Genomic DNA, 19165 nt, shown 5'->3' on the forward strand with positions numbered 1-19165 from the left:
GCTGCGGCCTGAATGAATAGGCAACCTGGTGCTCATCATGGCTTAAATGAGGCAGAGTGGGCTCCAATGATCATGTGAATCAGGTCACTGTCTCTCCCATCACAATTTCTCCGCCTGCCCCAACCCCCCTGCAGAAAAGAAAATCTACTTTGGGGAGGGGGAAAGAGAACTTTGTGGCTCTGAGGCTGACGCATCCATGGCTTTCTCTGGGATTTTTCTATTCCAGATCAGTCCATTGTCTACAAGAATCCCATTGGCATTAAATGGAAGGATGGCACAATGGAACCCAATGATGTGAAGCACTCCATCCCAATCCACTGTGATGGCCTCTACCTGTTCTTCTTGAAGGGGACCATCACCTTGCAAAGGGCAAATGGCTCACTGATTCTCAAGGCTTACTCTCAGCCAGACCAGGACTTCTTGGTTGTAAATTGTAGTGGCCGGAAGACAGAGGTGGAAGAACTCATCGTGCATAAGTTTCGTTCTAAGGATGAGGTCTACTTGAAATATGATTCCAATGACCAGGTTGATTTGGAAGCAAATCATGAAACTGCCAAACAGGACCTGACACTGAGCCTCATTATGTTAACTCCTCGTTCATACTGTACACCTGGACATTAGAAAACCAAAAAAATGTCCAGTGAAGTCATCACTACGGGCTCATACAGTATGTACAATGACATGCTGATTCTGAATTAATCTTATCCAAGATGGGTTCCCACTTGATGGATTCATGAGGAAAAGTTCCCATGGCCAATTAGAAAAGAAAATGGAAAATGCCTGTAATTAGTTTCTTTCTTTCTTTTTTTTGCCCCTCCCCCTTTCTCCCTCCCTCCCTTTATTCCATACAGCATGTCAGCTGCACAGGGCTACTTTCCTGTTTGCTGAAGCTAAACCAGATTGCTGATCTATGACCTACAAATGAGCTGGAGTCATGGAAAGAATTCTGAGAGTCTTTCAGAGATGCCAACGCAGGAACAGAGAAGGACTGTGTGGTGTGAAATAACAGTGGCTGCTGGTAGCCGCGGTGAGAGAACTTAGGACATTTTCACCTTGCTGCCAGCTCACATGTGTTACATCTGCTGCAACCTTGTGAGATTCCGCGGGTTCTCTCAAGATTCTTCTTTTTTCAAATTGACATCTGTGGTTTTCCCAGCCACAAAATATCTCACAAGTCTGGAACATATCAAGTGAAGAGACTGTGGAGCACCCTGCTATTGAGATCATATGCAGTACTCCAGTGGAGCCCTGCAGTGCTTCACTTAAGCTGTGACTGAGGAGGAAAATCTGTGAGAGCATTGCCTGAGGAGTTGATTATGTCTGAGGAAGGAAGGAGGGGGCAACCACCCTTTCCATGAAGCAGAAGATGAGGCCCCCAGTTCCAGAGACCCTTGCAGACAATGAACAATTCAGTAGAAGAAATCTACATGCCTCAAACAAATGAACCAACTAATCCATCTGCCTTGGGAGAGTATTCCTTCCCTGTCAAATATGGGTACAACTTGTGAAGCAAAAACCTTCCTCTGAGCCTCCCCAAGAGACACATCTCTTGCTCTTCTTGCCTAAGTCTAGATCAGCCGATGTCCCTCCTCAAGCAGTGGCTGTGCGTCTAAACTCCTGTCCTTCAGGCCCTAGCTGGGATGCTCAAAGGCAAAACTCCCAAAGAGGAACTACTGTGACTCCTTAACTGAGCAAGATTTGAACACTTGTTTGTGTCTTACCTGTTTAAGCTTTATATAGATGATATCTTCATTGTCAACTGGAAAGCTTCAGAGAAGTGTTTGGTCTTTGGCTGTGCTCCCGTATGGAGTGTGGCATCACAGCAGATAACGGGAGGGTGCCCCTGGCAGAGGTTATGGTGAGTTTTCTTTCTACTAAGGCCCAAACATGATGCAATAAGGAGGTGCATGAATGCGTATTCACTCTTTTGCAAATAGCCAGTCTGGCTAGTCATTTATTTGCAAGCCAAAGGCCATTAATAAAACCTATACAAGATTACAAAATGTTTAACACAAATAAAACAGCAACCATGGGGACTCTAATCCAGATCAGGACTGGGATGATGGTGGAATTAACCCTTTCCCTCAGTGCCATTTTCCCAATGAAAATTGCCCTCTCCATGCTGATAGGGGTGGGGGGATTTTCATGAAGAACAATGGCATGGAAGGAAAGCACTACAGTCCCAATCCAGACTACACCCGCCCCACCTTCACTCCATTAGTATTTGTGAAAGTTTAAAGAGAGTGGAAATGCATTCACGCGTCTCTGTCATCACATCTAGCTTGGCCTATATGATGTTTCTGTGGTATGATTTAGTCAGTGAAAAGAGAACTTCAAATATGAGCAAGGATCATAGAATCATAGAATAGTGGAGGGGCCCTGCAAGGCCATCGAGTCCAACCCCCTGCTCAGTGCAGGAATCCAAGTCAGAGCATCCCTGACAGGTGGCTGTCCAGCCTCATCTTGAAGGCCTCCAGTGCGGGAGAGCCCACCACCTCCCTAGGGAATTGGTTCCATTGTCATATTGCTCCAACAGTCAGGAAGTTTTTTACCAGTGTAAAACTGTATTATAGCTGTTATTTATAAAGCCAATCATATCTTGCGTTTTGGCTCGATCCTCAGAGATCCTCAAAAAAGGATGCTCAAGACAGCTTATGTCATGACTCCCATTCTGAGAAGCAGCCAGGACTCTGACACAAAGGAGGAGGAGGAGGAGGAAGAGGAGGAGGAGGAACAAGCTGGATCAGGAAGACTAGTGATGCAAGTCATGAAGGAGCTAAAGCCTGAGACTGAGCTTGTCAGCCAGGAACCCCTTGAACTGGAGCCCCTCACACTGGGATTCCCAAAGACCTCACCCCGTGTCAGCTTCCATAGAGGAACTAGCCTCATTTACACCAGGGGCCTCATGCTTCCTGATGCCTGCTCAGCATCTCAGGTGACACACACAGTGGGAACTGAGAGGCGACCAAGTGCTTGGTTCAGGTCAGAGGACTATCTCTTTGAGGCTCTCTATTCTTCGTGAAGGGGGAGGAGCCTGGGAGGGGTGGGCCGGTCCACGAGGGTTAACAGCCAGCCTCAGCTTCAGGCCTTGTCAGAGTAAGTTGTCTGCCTGGAGACAGCCTACTTGCTATTGCCTGACTAAGCCACCCTCAGGCACCTATCATGTCCCACGGGCTCCCACTCATAGTCACGTCAGGACAACTTACAATTATGGTCTCCTTAATACGCCTACCTTTTGCTTGGTATACCAGAGTATGTGTCAGTGGGGTTGATTTTTGCTCCCTGGTCCAACCCACTCTGCCATTTGCAGAATCGGGTTTTGGGAATCTCCGGTAGTTACAGGGGATTAATCTTTTTAATTGCATGAGGATGCCCAACTATTATTGAAGTTCAGTTGGTCATTTCCCCACATACTTGTTAAAAATACAGTAGTTTCAAAATGTTCCATAGTGTTCATATCCTAAGACAGGGGTGGGCAACTCGGTATCATCTGGACGTTTTGGACCACAACTCCATAATCCCTGGCCATTAGCCATTCTGTCTGAGGGTGATGGGAGTTGTAGTCCAGAACATCCAGAGGGCACCAGGTTGTCTGCCCCTGCCCTTAGAGGAGCTCCTGGTGGCACCAGAACCCAAAGTGAGCCAGACATTTTCACAGTCAGTTTCCCCCCATTTCCTTATTTTGTACTTTCCTCAGATTTGTTATACCCTGGCATAATTCTCTTTATGTATTTGTCAGAAATGCTCAAGAAACTGAAAAAAGAAGAAAAGGTGCATGTCTTCCATAAGTACTGGAATTTTATCCAGAGAAATAAACTGCTTTTTCCTCATACGATCCCCATGTCTTGTGAGCGTGTGTGTAATCCTAACCTGAAGCCTGCCGCCCATCTCCTAGATGAAGACCAAGGGCTGCTCCAGATGAGCCTTTCATCACACAATCACCCGGCCTCATCACGGGATTGTGTGGGGAGCCCAGACGTCGCCATCTTCTACTCGTGACGCTCCCGTATTTTCTCAGCAGCTTCTTCTGTCTTTTTTATTATTTTGGAAAATCCATTAAGAAGGCAGAGGTGGAAACGCTGCACAGGGCCTACTGGTTGGCAGTGCTCCTAACGCGCCGTCTGGAAGCACCCTGGGTCAATAACAAATGAGCTCATTGGAGTGCTAACCTTTAATTTTAAATTTTCCCAGGTTTCCTCACATTCCAGTATAGATTGCGCAGTTCTGCTGTAAACACAGTGCCATGAGGTAAATATAGGGTGGCTCCATATGATAAGTTACCCCATCATGAAAGAAAGGAAGTGCTCTGGGCTAGTCTCCCCGCCCAACGCCACTTAAGGGCTCCTTCACAGGAGGCTTCCTATCCTGCAGAGGAGAGGAGGCGGGGGGGGGAGAGGCTAGCCCAAGTGCATCTTCCCTTCTCCCATAGGGAGAAGCCACCTTGTATTCACTTCATGGCACTGTGGTTATCCCGGAACGGCGCAGTTCCACATGACCATTAAAGCAGAGTCACATCCAAATGCTGCATCATCTCCACTGGGGATGGATGGGTTGTGCAAGATCCGTTTTGCCTGTGTTTCGCACATTGTCAGGCACCTTTCGTTTTAGTGTCTACCCAGCCATGGAATTGGATTTTTTTTTTGTTTCCAAATTTGTGCAAATGCATATTTGTGCAAGTTTGCATGTGTGAAAATGCACAAATTCCCCCAAAATGTGCATTTTCATGCTTTAATCTATGGGGGGAATTCACATTTTTGGCCATTTTTAAAAAATCTTCTACAATGAAATTTGGGCAAAATTCAGGAAAGTTAGAAAATTGGTCCACAAGTCTGAGGAATCCACCCAAGAAGAGAAAAGCTGGTCCACTGCAGAATCTGCCAGTTGGATTCATGAAAATCTGGACTCATTTGGTTCTGTTGCACATCTCTCTGACATCCCTAATTGCTGATCTTTTAAAACGCGGGATAAAGGTAAAAAACCGTGGGCAATGCCCTGGAGGTTGATGACCTCATGTAAAGGACCCGCAAACTTCTGTGAGTGACCAATCCTGAGCACGCAATAAAAGCCCCATGTGAAGGAGTCCTAAGCTACCTTGCAGGGATCTTCTATAATGGAAGGAGACATGTATGCTGCTCTGAGCTCTTTGGAAGAATGGCAGGATATACATGAAATATGGGGTTGATGTTACATATTCTGGGTGGTCCTCCCTGACTGGGTAAATTGGGGTACCCTCTCTGCTACCTCAGTGGAGTCAGCAGGATGAGGAGAAAAAGAAAAAGCATAGCAAATTCTGACAAAGCATCCCCCTCTCAGCTTCCTCCCCACCCAATTCCTAGACGAAGCAGAGAGAGGCAAAACATTCTGAGAAGGTGCTAAAGAGGCTGTGAGAACTTGCCGAGAAAGACAGCCCCCAAACAGCCCATGTCTGCCCATGTAAGGGAGCCAATCTTAACCCCGCAAAGAATCCAGAAGCAGAAGCCCAGGTAAATTGCAGGACAAAAAGCCCTGTGTGAAGGAGCGCCTAGACACTGACAGGTAGGAAGCTCCATAGCTCAGTGGTAGAGCACCTGCTTTTCATGTAGACGATCCCATGTTCAATCCCCAACACCTACAGGTAGGACTAGGAAAAATTCCTGCCTGAAACCCTGGAGAGCTGCTGCCAGTCATTGTCAACAATCCTGGGCTAGATGGACCAATGGTTTGACTCGACATAAAGCAGCTTCCTGTGCTCCTAAGGTTCACAGGCAGAGGCTCCCTGGAATACAGGTTGCCAGGTGAGCAATGCCTATGTGAGAAAGGGGCAGGGGTGGTGTTTTTTGTCAGGAAAGGCCAGGACAAACAAGGGGAGCCACCACTGCAGTTCTACTAGACCAAATATTGTTAGCTCTCTGTGACTGAGCACTGGGTTGGAAAACAGGTGAAGTGGGTCTGAATCCCAGCTGGGGGACTGTGGCATTAAGGCAGAGGCAGGCAACCAGAATGGGGGGGGGCTAGATGACCTTCCACCCAGTCCGCTACAGATGAAGTGACATCAGGGGCATGGCCACGCCCTGACCTCGCAGGGGTGGAGCCACACCTCATGGCATCTACGGAATGGAGCTGCCTCCCCAGCTGTCCTTTGGTCCCTGGTGGGCGCATTGGAACAGTCACCCTTCTGCCAGATCTGCCAGAAACTTCCCTGCGCATGGATCTTCTCTGATGGGAGACAGTCTGCAAACAGCAAAGCTGCTTTGCATTGGCACCAACGGGCACTCAGGGCTCTGGAAAATAAATCCAGGGCACTGGGAAACAGATCTGGAGCCAGAGCCTCATGGGCCCAGGCGTAGCAACGCCCCTGTCTCTTATTCCTCCTTGAGTTGCCGAGTTAGAATATAGTTAAGGCTAAAGTCACTCAGTCAGTAGATACAATATGGAGAAGGAAGCCTGGAATAATTGATTGGAGGGCAGGATGTAAATATCGAAAAAGAAAAAAAAAACAAGTAAAAGTTTAATGGTTTATACAACTAGATTTCACCCGCTTATAGGATTTGTGCTGTGTGACTCCTTAGAAATTTGATTGATCGATGGCTGCGAGCTTTCCAAGGAAGCAGCCGATTGCGCCCGAGTGGTCTATGGACGGGCCGCTGTTTGCTCACGGTCCTCCCTCCCTCCCTCCTTATCTCTCTAGTCTGTGCAGTATAAAATATAAGCTCTCTGGGCAAGACATGTCACACACAAGCCTTAACGGTGGAGGAGCCCTGGCTGCTTGCCAGCTCAAGCTCTAGTTTATTACGTGCAGTTGTTTGCTAGCCTTTGGGTGCAAGAATCTAGAGCACAGCTGGGCCCCGATGTGGCTGCCATCTGGAAAGCTCCAGGCCCCTGGCTAACAGCAGAATGCCGATCCAATCCAAAGGCAGCCCCGCAGGGCTTTGTCATCAGAGTCCTCCCACTCAGCTTGTGACTTATCAGCCACACTGCCCACAGCTGAGAGTGCGCTGTACTGGATAGAATGTCTACACTCCACTGAAAAGTTCTCTGGTTTACCTTGGGCCACTCATGATCTCTCAGCCTGACCTACCTCACAAGGTTTTTGTGAGGATAAAAAGGGGAAACTCCATGTATGCTACCCTGGAGGAAACATGGGCTACAAAGGTAATGTTAAAAAATGCAAACGTGTAATTCTAATAGGTTTTTTAAAAAACACAATGCAGGAAACACTGACCTCAAAAGAAACATTTTTGGGTGCAATCGAGTAACATAACTATCCCCCTGGAATTTGATATCAAAAGGTCATGTCAACTTACACAAATGATAATGTACAGGGGTCAGAGGAAAGCTTTCCTAGGGTACTTTGTACTGTTCAGGCAATGCTTTCCTGCAATTATCTGGAAGTAAATTTATCACTGTGGTTCTACACTGCATTGAACATTCAGCTGTTTTCCCAGTTGAAATGCTGTAATGCCCACCCCTGCAACAAAGGTAGAAGTGTACATTACCTTTTCTTTCCTACTAAGTTATGCACAGAAGTGAACCCTCCACTCAATGACTTGTGCAATTTTTTTTGAACAACAGGGATTCCCACTACATGTTGATATTGTTCATTGTGTGTGTGTGTGTGTTTTTAAAATGTCTTTTGATATTACTTGTAAGTTGCCTTGGAAGGATTTATATCCTGAAAGGCAGGATATAAATAAGTGTGTGTGAGAGAGAGATTTAGGGAGCAATCCTATGGCCACTAGACAGCAGCTAGATGGCCATAGGATACGTCGGTTTACCGGAACTGATCTTGGAGCCCGTGCTCCAAGGTTGGTTCCCGGAGAACCGACCTTCCCCCCGTCCCGTGCTGCCTCACAGGCAGCTCGGAATGGCCATGCGCTCTGTGCTCAGAAGAGGAGTGTGGAGCGGTGAAAATGGGGCGTTCCTGGGGGCGTTCCAGGGCGGGGAAGGAGGAAATGCCGACATGACACATCCTATGTGTCATCCAGCAGCCGCTTCCCCTGCTCCACCTTCTCGCGGCTAGACAGCTGAAATTGGCTGTCTAGCCACAAATGCAGGGCAGCTGAAGCACGGAGGGGATGATCCCCTCTGCACTTCTCCTGCCCTGCATTGGATAGGCGGTCACCTCTGAGTTCAGAGGTGGTTGCCTATCCCAATAGGACTGCATCCTTAGCTTTAAGTTTATAAGGGCCTATGAATGCTGTAGGGGTGGGGGAATCGTTAAGTTAAATGCCAAGTTCTGCACCTAATGCAGAAACCAAATGCACAGTTACAAGATGGGGGATACGTGGCTCAACAACACTACAAGCGAGAAAGATCTTGGAATTGTCCAAGAATCCAAGTCACAGCATCCCTGACAGATGGCTGTCCAGCCTCGTCTTGAACTCCTCCAGTGTGGGAGAGCCCACCACCTCCCTAGGGAATGGGTTCCATTGTCATATTACTCGAACAGTCAGGAAGTTTTTCCTGATGCTCAGCCAGAAACTGGATTCCTGGAACTTGAGCCCATTATTCCGTGTCCTGCACTCTGGGATGATCAAGAAGAGATCCTGGCCTTCTTCTCTGTGACAACCTTTCAAGTACTTGAAGAGCACTATCATATCTCCCCTCAGTCTTCTCTTCTCAAGGCTAAACATGCCCAGTTCTTTCAGTCTCTCTTCATAGGGCTTTGTTTCCAGTCCCCTAATCATCTTTGTTGCCCTCCTCTGAACCCTCTCCAGTTTGTCTGCATCCTTCTTAAAGTGTGGTGCCCAGAACTGGACACAGTACTCCAGATGAGGCCTAAGCAGTGCTGAGTAGAGGGGAACTAGGACTTCCCGGGATTTGGAAGCTATGCTTCTATGAATGCAGCCCAAAAGAGCATTTGCCTTTTTTGCAGCCACATCCCATTGTTGGCTCATATTCAGCTTGTGATCGACAACAATTCCAAGATCCTTCTCGCTTGTAGTGTGGTTGAGCCACGTATCCCCCATCTTGTAACTGTGCATTTGGTTTCTTTTTCCTACGTGCAGAACTTGGCATTGATCCCTATTAAATGTCATTCTGTTGTTTTCTGCCCAGCGCTCCAGTCTATCCAGATCACTTTGAATTTTGTTTCTGTCTTCCGAAGTATTAGCTATCCCGCCCAATTTTGTGTCATCTGCAAATCTGATCAGCATTCCCTGCACCTCCTCCTCCAAGTCATTAATAAAAAAGTTGAAGAGCACTGGGCCCAGGACTGGGCCCTGTGGTACCCCACTCATTACCTCTCCCCAGTTTGAGAAAGTCCCATTGATAAGCACTCTTTGAGTCCAGTTCTGTAGCCAACTGTGGATCCACCGGATCATTGTTTCATCTAGCCCACTTTGAGCTAGTTTGCTCATCAGGAGATCATGGGGCACTTTGTCGAAAGCTTTGCTGAATTCAAGGTATATTATGTCTACAGCATTCCCACGGTCCACAAGGGAGATTACTTGATCAAAAAATGAGATCAGATTTGTCTGGCAGGACTTGTTCTTGACCAATCCATGTTGGCTTTGAGTAATCACGGCATTGTTTTCAAGGTGCTTCCAGATGGATTGCTTTATCATCTGCTCCAGAATTTTCCCAGGGATTGATATAAGACTGACTGGTCTGTAGTTCCCAGGCTCCTCCTTTTTACCCTTTTTGAAGGTAGGGACAACATTAGCCCTCCTCCAGTCATCTGGCACTTCCCCCATCCTCCATGATTTCTCAAAGAGAATAGACAGCGGTTCGGAGAGTTCTTCTGCCAGTTCCTTTATTACTCTAGGATGCAGTTCATCTGGCCCTGGAGATTTGAACTCATTCAAAGTAATTAGGTGTTCCTTGACCATATGCCTATTGATCTCAAGCTACAATCCTGCCCCTTCAGCCTGTACTTCGCCTTTGCCAGGGGGGTCATAGACCTTCTTTTGGGAGAAGACTGAGCCAAAGTAGGAATTGAGCACTTCTGCCTTTTCTTTGTCATCTGTTATCGTTTTGCCATCCTTATTTAATAGCTGAACAACCATTTCTTTCTTCTGCCTATTACTATGCACGTAACTGAAGAAAGCCTTTTTGTTGTTTTTAGCATCCCTCGCTAACCTCAGCTCGTTCTCAGCTTTAGCCTTCCTGATGCCATCCCTGAAATTCTGTGCTACCTGCCTGTACTCTTCCTTTGTTACTTGGCCTTCTTTCTACTTCCTATATGTGTCCTTTTTTGTTTTCAGGTAATCCCTAAGCTTTTTGTGAAGCCACATTGGCTTCTTCTGTTGTCTTCCACCTTTTCTTCTTGTTGGAATTGTTTGTAATTGTGCCTTGAGAATTTCCTTTTTTAAAAGTTCTCACCCATCTTGGACTCCTTTTCTCGTTAGGGTCGCTTGCCATGAGACCTTACTTGTCAAGGGCTCTTTGGAGGGCTCTCTCAGTCTAATCCAGTAGCCAAGTCCAGACGCAGACAAAGGGATTCTTTTCAAAGCTTTATTCTTCTTTTACAACTTACAACTCTACAGGTAGCAACTAGATCTGAGCAGCAGCATCCCTATGCCCTAAGTTGGAACAGTTGGTCCCCGTTTGAAAGGCAATTACTGGCAGACCCCTGAATATAAGGACTAGGGAGAATCCCTCCCCTTTTCCCTTGGATCCTCTGGGCGCAACCGTTCTTAGAGCGCCAACCGGGCGCTACGCCTCCTTTCCGCGCTCTCCATTTGGCGCCGCTCTCTGCGTCTGCGCCGCGCATCCAACCAGTCTGCTATCCGTGCTGGGTCACTCCCTGGACTGCTTTCTAATCTAGGAATGTTGGTGGGAGGAATCTCTGTCAGCTGCAGGCCCTGGGAAAAAGGGGCGCGCTCCTCTCCCAGGTGCGGCTGCTCTTCCTCCGAATCAGAATTACTCTGGGATTCTATGGGCTCAGTGTCCACCCTGACATTACTGATCATTGTTCTGAGTTTATTAAAATCAGCTTTCCTAAAATCCAGGGTACGCGTTTGACTACACTCGGCTTTTGCTTCCCTTAGAACCAAGAACTCAAGTGCAACATGGTCGCTTTCCCCCAGAGTTCCTGTAACTGCTACTTTATCCACTAAGTCATCTCTGTTGGTTAGGATCAAGTCATGGATAGCCGATCCTCTAGTTCCTTCCTCTACTTTCTGTAGGAGGAAGTTATCCACCACACAAGGCAGGAATTTCCTGGAGGGGCCATGTTTTGCAGAATTTGTCTCCCAACCAATATCAGGGAAATTGAAGTCCCCCATTACTACTACATCATGCTTCCTTAAAACATTGGCTATTTGCTCTTCAAAAGTTTCATCCTCATCTTCTCCTTGATTGGGTGGCCGGTAGTAGACTCCGACCACCAGGTTCCTTGTATTCTTTGCTCCATTTATTTTGATCCAGATGCTCTCGATGGGGCTTCCAAGCTCATCCTCCTGTATTTCTGTGCAGAGATATGTATTTTTCACATACAGGGCAACCCCACCTCCCTTTCTGTTCCTCCTGTTCTTTTTGAACAAGTTCTATCCTTCAATTGCTGTATTCCAGTCATGAGAGTCATCCCACCAAGTCTCAGTTATACTTATCAAGTCATAATTTCCCTCCTGTATTAAGAGTTCAAGTTCATTCTGTTTGTTTCCCATACTCTGGACATTAGTATATAGAGATCGAAGACCATGTGCTTCATAGTCTGGCTTTCTTCCTACATGTGTCTGAAGACTATTATTGGGCGCTATTAGAGCTGTTCTCACCGTTGCAGTGCATGAGCCTACGTCCATTGTTACCCCCAACTTTACATCTCCCTTCCCCGTAGGATTCAGTTTAAAGCCCTCCTGATGATGCTGTGGCCAGACACATTCTTCCCATCCTTTGTGAGGTGCACCCATCCCTTGCCAACAGCCCATCTTCCAGGAAGTATAGCCCATGGTCCCAGAATCCAAATCTCTCTCGTCGACACCACCTTCGTAGCCAGTCATTCACCCGGAGTATTTTTCATTCCCTTTCTATCCTTCTTCTAACTACTGGAAGGATGGATGAGAAAACTATCTGGGCCCCAAAGTTCTTGAGTTTCCTTCCCAAAGCTTCAAAGTCTGACGTGATTTCTTCGTAGCTCCGCTTGGCGGTATCATTTGTTCCCACATGGATGAGAAGAAAGGGATACCTGTCAGTGGGCTTTATGAGTGCAGGCAACCTTTCAGTCACGTCTCTAATCCGTCCTCCTGGGAGACAACATACCTGGCGAGTCCACAGGTCTTTGCGACATACTTGGGTCTCGAACCCACTCAGCAAGGAGTCTCCCACTACTACCACGCTTCTCTTCTTCTTGTTGTAGGCCTTGGTTTCATCGCCTCTGTTTGACTGACCTTCAGCCTCTTGCTCACTCTCATGTAGGTTCCCCTGTGATTCTTCCTCTGCAGGCTGTCCTCCAGTCTCATCTGCAAGTACCTGGAATCGGTTCCACAGCTCCACTGCTTCCACTGGTGCAGAGTGGCATCTAGTTCTTCTGCTCCTAACTGTCTCCCTTTTCCAAGGAGTATCCTCTACTCCATTTTTCTTCACCTGAGCATTTCCCACTGCCTCATCTTGCTGTTGCTCTTCAAGCTTCTGGTCTTCCCTTTGCTGCTGTAGTTCCCCCATTCTGTCCAAGAACTCTTTGTGTTCTCTTATTCCCCGGAGGGTCGACAGTCGCCGCTCCAGTCCGCTTACTTTTTCTTCCAGCAGCATGATCAACTTGCACTTGTTGCAGGTGTAGGCCATGTTGTTCTCAGGCAAGAAAACAAACATTGCACACACCTTGCAGGTCACCACCACTGGAGAGTCCTGTCCTTCCATTGCCTCTTTTCCCTTTTTGTGTCTAGCTTTGTGATTGTTCTAGACTAGCCTGTGCCTGCTCCTCTACTCAGTAGAGGTTAAAAGCAGAATCCCACTAGTGTGGAAGTGTGTGTTGCAAGACAAATAAATGGGAAAAAAAGTTAGTTAAAAAAGAAAAAAAATGTTAGGGGCCTCCCCCTTGACCACCCCTGCCGAAATCCCCTGGCCAACTCCTGTTCGCTCACTCTGGTCACTCGCTCTCTGGTCGCTCGCTCGCTTCTGTAGTCCCTGGACCAGCTGGAGCAGCTTGCTCTGCTCTGCTCTGCTCTGCTGGGAGGCGGGAAACAGACTGAAGCTTCCCGCCCAGTCAGCTGCTGGGAGTACTCAGCCCCCCCCCCCAATTCAGTTGGAGCTCTCAGAAGCACCTGGTGAGCTCACAGCCACTCAGAAGGATAAAGGGCAGCCCCCTGGCTCTTAGCCTCTCTCTCCTTTGTCTCCTTTGTCTCTTCTACCACTGCAACTCCCCTGGCCAACTCCTGTTTGCTCCCTCTGTTCGCTCGCTCTCTGGGAGCTTTCTTTCTTCTGTAGTCCCTGGACCAGCTGGAGCAGCTTGCTCTGCTCTGCTCAGGTGGGAGGCGGGAAACAGACTGAGTTTCATACGTTCTTCTCTGCACTGGCACAGAGAGGATCGCCACCTGTTTGCTTTGTTCAGTCCTTCCACGGTCCACCTTCCAAGATCGCAGGAACCTCTGTGGCAGAGAGCTGCCTGGTCTCTTAGCTCTAGGACAAACTGCCCCAGTGGATCACAGTTGCTATACTGCTTGAAGGGACAACTCAGAGTAAATGCAGCCATTTAGTGAGTGATTGAGAACTGTCACTAGAGAGTTGCCAGAATAAACCTGCCAATGTCCGAGAGGGATTTGGCTGGTTGGTTTTCCCCTAATGTAATTTTTCCTAGCTGACACATGCAAACATTATGTTTTTCTCTCTACATTGTGTGTAAAGGGGCCTGTTCCATTCTCTTCTTGCTTTGGTCAGACTGGTTCATTTTGGTTCCATGAGTTCCTGGCCTAGCTTTCACTGAAAACTACGCAGCACCACTTTAGACTGCAGGTGGGAATTCTTATGATGGTATGTTTCTCTGTACTGCCACTGCTTCTACAAGTGCTAATGGCAGTAATTCCCTCCACATGGAAAGACTAGCATGTCAAGGAGAAAGGTTCAGTCCTAGCTCTTTACCGGACATGCTAGGTTCCTATGTGTGGAAGTGTTCAGTCATTGGGTAGCATTCAGTCATTTGGATGGGGTCACACTCCCTGTGAAGGGCCGGGTACACACTCAGCCCTGTCTATGGAGGCACAGGTGGTGTCAGCTGCCTAGCTTATTTTTGCAAGCTTAGGCTGGTTCTGCACTGTGGCCATATCTAGAGAAATCTGCCCTAGCCACAATGACACATGCCTTGATTACAGCCAGGTTAGAGCACTGTGATGCACTCTGTGGGAGGCTGCCCTTGAAGATTATCTGGGAACTGCAACAGAACACAGCACCTAGAACACTTGTGGGAGTTGGACGTATTATTCCTGTCTTGTATCACTTACATTGGCTGGCTGTTAGTTTCTGGACACAATTCAAGGGGCTGTTTTGACCTTCAAAGCCCTAAATGGTTTAGGTCCACATTATCTGAAAGACTGCCTATATCTGTGTGAGTCTGCTCAGGCATTAAGATCAGCCCCAGAGGCCCCACTCTCGAGGCCACTGGCATGAGCTATTAGGCTGGCAGGTACTTCTCAGTGGTGGCCCCACACCTTTGGAACTCCCTCCCCAGGGAGATATGTATTGCCTCATCACCGCTGTCTTTAAAAACAAAACCTGAAGACACATTTATTCCAGTCTGTATTTGATGCTTTAAAATCATTAGCTGCTGCTACTACTGTGTGTGTGTTTAATGATAATTTGTATATTTCATATTTCTGTAATATCGTAAGCTGCCTTGTGAGGGCACTGAACCCTGACAGGCGGGTTAAAAATGTTTTAAAATAAATAACTCAATAAATGTGAACACACAATGCAGGCCAGACAGGCACACTGTGATTGTAGTATTGCTTTATTTATTGCGTGCAGTTAGGCCAATATGACCTTCAGCTCCACTTTCCCTGGGGGATTTCCTCTGAGATGTGTTTCTCTTCCAGTTGTCTTGCACTTCAGGACAATTATACCCCTGCCCCATCATAGAATCAAAATAGTAGACAGAAACAAGTGAAATATCTCACTCTTTGTGGAATTCTTGCTGTCTTGTGTTAGGGTGGCCAGATGCAAATGAGGACAGGGCTCCTGCACCTTTGATAGTTGTGACATTTCAGCAGATACAGGTTGCCGTGACAGAAGTACTTTGCATCTGGCCACCCTGCACAGTAATCTCAGAGTAATCACACCACTAATCCTTCCTAGACCTCCCCCCCACCCCGGCAGATTGTCCTGGCTGCCTACAAGGGTGTTATGGACCTCTGCTTGTAAAATATTGGAGCTGCTGGCTGGATCTGTTGACAATGCCCTAGTGGCATAGCAGTGAGAAGGCTTGCTTTTGCTGGCAGAGATCTCTGTTCTCACCTGGCAGCACTAGATGTTTGTGGCTGGAGGTGGTTGTGGTTTGCTTTTCATGGGAGGGAACAGCTTAGAGAGACTCTGTTTGTGACGGAAATCTACAGTGCAGTTCAGGTGAAATGGTAAACAGAGTTTTAAAGCACAAAATGGGTTTTGGCTTACGTCACCTTTTTCCTTCCTGCCTCCACAATTTCACAGGCATGGTCGATACAAGCAGGTTCACTTTCTCTTTCTGTCGGGAGAGGTGCTGCGTATGTTGAGAGGGTGAAACCCTTTCATCCTGGCCAGGTGCAGAGCCTGATTGGCTGCTCTTATGACAGTACCACCTGCCAGGAAATCCTGGCTTGTTTTAATGTTATAGTGGAACTCCTGCCTACAGGCACTAGACACGCCCTTAGGATTGTAAGAAGGAGGAAGTTTTGATGGGCAGGAGCCCAGTGACACAGCATTTTCCTGGGAACTGCCACTGGGTGGGTGCAGCACCCCCAGCACACCTTCATGTGGCAGAGGTTTGGGGTATGCCCTGCTAAAGAATGCATATGCTGCTGTGCTAGGAACATAAACCTATATGCGATAGCGACGCCCTGCTGTCCCTGAAGCACCACGCTTGCATGGCAGCATGCAGCTTGGTGAAGAAAGATCACTGACGGCTGATTAATGCAAAGCGGAGTGAGGTTGGGTACACACTGGGCAGGTGACCAGTCAGCTCAGGACCTATCTGCATGCACATTCACAGAGCTCTCAAAGTGTTCTCTTTTATTTTGGAAGTAACATATTGCTGTTTGCAAATGTGTGGCGCTGGGCTGGGAGCTGGAGCCTGTGCCACTGCAGGGACTAGAATGGTAACAGCAGTAGTTGTTGTTGTTCAGTTGTTAAGTTGTGTCTGACTCTTCATGAACCCATGGACCATAGCATGCCAGGCCCGGGGTACAATTTCAGGTTTCAGTAGGAAAAGCTGGCTCTTGGATCTACTCACAGTTAAATGGCAAAACAGACAGACACACACACGCCCCAGCAGCAGCGGCGGCAGAGTTTCGGAATATTCACAGTGACTACTTTTTACACTTCAGAATAGCTAGAGCTACAGCTGCTCCTGGAGAATAATCAAATGTGGTCTGAAATATGGGGGCGCGGACTGTTCCCTTTTCTACCCTGTGGGGCTGTAGGGAAGAACAGCTCAGTTCCTCTTTCTCATGGCAGTATTTTTTCTGTGAGTTGTACCTGCCATTTGCACTACAGTGCTAGCAAAAATATACTAAGCAGGCCATGAATGTTCTTTGGGCTGAAGAGTCATGAAAATGCCAGTGGCCTGCACCACACTGCACTTTACACCCAGAGAACCACAAGGGAAATACCTTGGGAACATGCTGTGAGTCAACTGCACATTGGATGTCAAGCCAGTCTGTAAGAGCAAAAGCAGGGGCACAGCTGCAAGTGCAAAGCCCAAAACACCCTTACTGGGTTTGGTGTGACCTGTGGCTGAGGACAGAGGGCGGCCTGATGCAAAAGAGGACAGGGCTCCTGCAGGAGGAATTTCAGCAAATGTGTCATGATGCAAGCGACACCTGCTGAAATTCCCTCTTCAACACAACCATTAAAGGAATCGTTTCAACGGAAGGAGATGGAAGGAGAAGCCAATTGTGGCTGACCTGGATTTTTCAAGGAGCCAGCTTTGCTCCATGCAGGGCTCCACTAGCAAGTGTATCACAAGTCTCTTCACAGAACATACTTCCTGGTGTGGAGGGGGGTTGGAGTGAACGTCATCTGACTGGCAGGGGCTGCTCAACCAATAAGACAGCCCCCCCCCCCCCTGGCTCTCCCTACTTTCTCCTTTGATAAAATCCTGGGAGGTTTCCTCCCCTGTATCCATAGGAATCTCTCTCTCTCTCTCTCTCTCCCCGCACCCGCAAAAATAATGAAAGGAACACTGTGTTCTACCTGCCCCACTGCGATCAATTGAAGCTTCGAAGCTTTGATATTGAACACTCTCTAAGGGCGCAACCCTGTGCACGTTTAGCCAGAGAAGAGGCCTACAACTCCCAGCATTCCCTACCCAGTGCTGGCTGGGGAAACCTGGTTGTAGGCCTCTTCTCTGGCTAAACGTGCTCAGCTCTCCCAAGGCTCAGGCGCTGGCAGAAGGAGCTTGACGCGCCAACGCGCCGGTGTTCCTGGTGTTTGGGGGCCCGCCCTTTGCCCCACCCCTTTGCCTTTGGCTCCACCCACCACTGGAATACAGAGCCCAAGTGCTTCTCCGCAACTGAACTGAGCCCTTGCGCTGAAAGAGATCCCCCACCCTGGATGGGAATTCGCTTGGAGTGCACAGTGGAAGCCCAGGGCTTTAGCTGCTGCTGTGCTGAATACATCGTTGCTGTTTATGGGACATCACAGCCGCAGAAGATCAGCTCAGATGTTGTTTGCTTCCAAGAACCAATGACTCTTCCTTGAAAGTGGAATCCTGCTTATGCCTAGAGGAGGAAGAGGAGCGCACGGCGGGCCCCCTCGCCACATGACAAAGGCTACTCTTTTGTAGAAGTTGCTTCCTGTCTCAGTTTTGAATTGCGTGTTGTTTACTGGACATCTCCACTGACAAAAAAGGAAGAGAAAGTCCTGAAAAATGTGATTATATGAAATATTACATTGTTACGCTCCTGCACCCCAGTCCTGAGAGGGGAGAACTTGCAGGGGCTTCAGTGCTTACGCAGACTTCAGTTTCCTGGAAAGGGGGGGTGCACTGGAGACTTGCGGTGTCTCTTTTGTAAAGGGTTATTTACACTGTGCTCGGGATGAAGGCCTACCACATCACCACTCCAAGCAAAACCTTGCTTCCTAGCAGCTGCCCGGTGGATCTTCTTCTGAAAGAAAAAAGCTGCTCTCCTTAGATTCTTAGATTCTACGATCTTAGATTCACCACTCCCCCACGTCCATTTCCTCCTGCCCCCTCAGGCCTTGGAGAACAAAGGTTACCAATTCAAGATAACCTTTGGGTAACTTGCCCAAAAGACTGCACTGGGAGAAATCCTGGAGGTAATATAGACTGATCCCAAACACATAACAATATAATGTTTATATAAAGATTTTTCTCATCCTCCTAGGTTTACACTCATACTGCTGCTCATCACATCAATGCCATCCTCATGGCTGAGGAAAACCCAAGAGGGGAAGACAGCTCCTCCCTTCCATCGCTGGGGTAGTGGAGAGTTGACCTGCTGGCTGTTGCCACCACAAGAGGCACCAACAGGAAAGTCCCATCCCTGTGTCAGTTGGTTGCTTGGCTGCCAAGGTTATAGGGCCACCACAATCTTCTCTGGAAGCCCAGGATGTCCTGCAATGGCAGGGCCAGCACACATCCTGTAACGTTGCACTTTGATTATTTTTTTCTCCATTGTTATTGTTCACCGCTCAGGAATTTTATTAGATGTAGAGCAGTATGTAATCTTGTAAGTAAGCAAGCAAGCAAGCAAGCAAGCAAGCCAATAAATAAACAAATGTAATACATTATATCATGAAATAAATAAATAAAATTCTTGTGTGGGGTGTAGACCAGACACTCCAGCTCAGAAAGCAACATAAAACAATGTTCTATAGAGGCATTATTTTACACAGAAATTCTCAGAAATGGGTGGTCATGTGCTCGGGAACAGGGACGGGTCTGAGGAAATAGCATCAGAGGCGTGCACATGTGCGTGCGCGCATGCACTGCCCTTCTTGGTTTTCTCGTTTGTTTTCTTTGTTTGTTTGTTTTACTTGCTTTGGTATACAACTCGGTGGGTTGGATCCCGTCTAAATGAGTGAAACTTGTGTCTTTGAG

The 19165-nt window shown here is 47.8% G+C and overlaps 1 protein-coding gene across 1 annotated transcript in view; it reads left to right on the plus strand.

The window, feature by feature from the left end:
* LOC146347641 (uncharacterized) overlaps nt 1-3834 on the plus strand; it is a gene marked incomplete at its 5' end in the record, with an annotated part of 39218 nt that extends 35384 nt beyond the window's left edge. The window contains one exon of the mRNA XM_084851600.1: nt 227-3834. Coding sequence (XP_084707726.1) covers nt 227-621 — 395 coding nt within the window. The remainder of the gene's footprint in view (nt 1-226) is intronic.
* Between the last annotated feature and the right edge of the window lie 15331 nt (nt 3835-19165).

This window comes from Heloderma suspectum, chromosome 4 (assembly GCF_057233095.1).
Source record: "Heloderma suspectum isolate Gila_16-S chromosome 4, 16-S_ref, whole genome shotgun sequence".
Taxonomy (NCBI): domain Eukaryota; kingdom Metazoa; phylum Chordata; class Lepidosauria; order Squamata; family Helodermatidae; genus Heloderma; species Heloderma suspectum.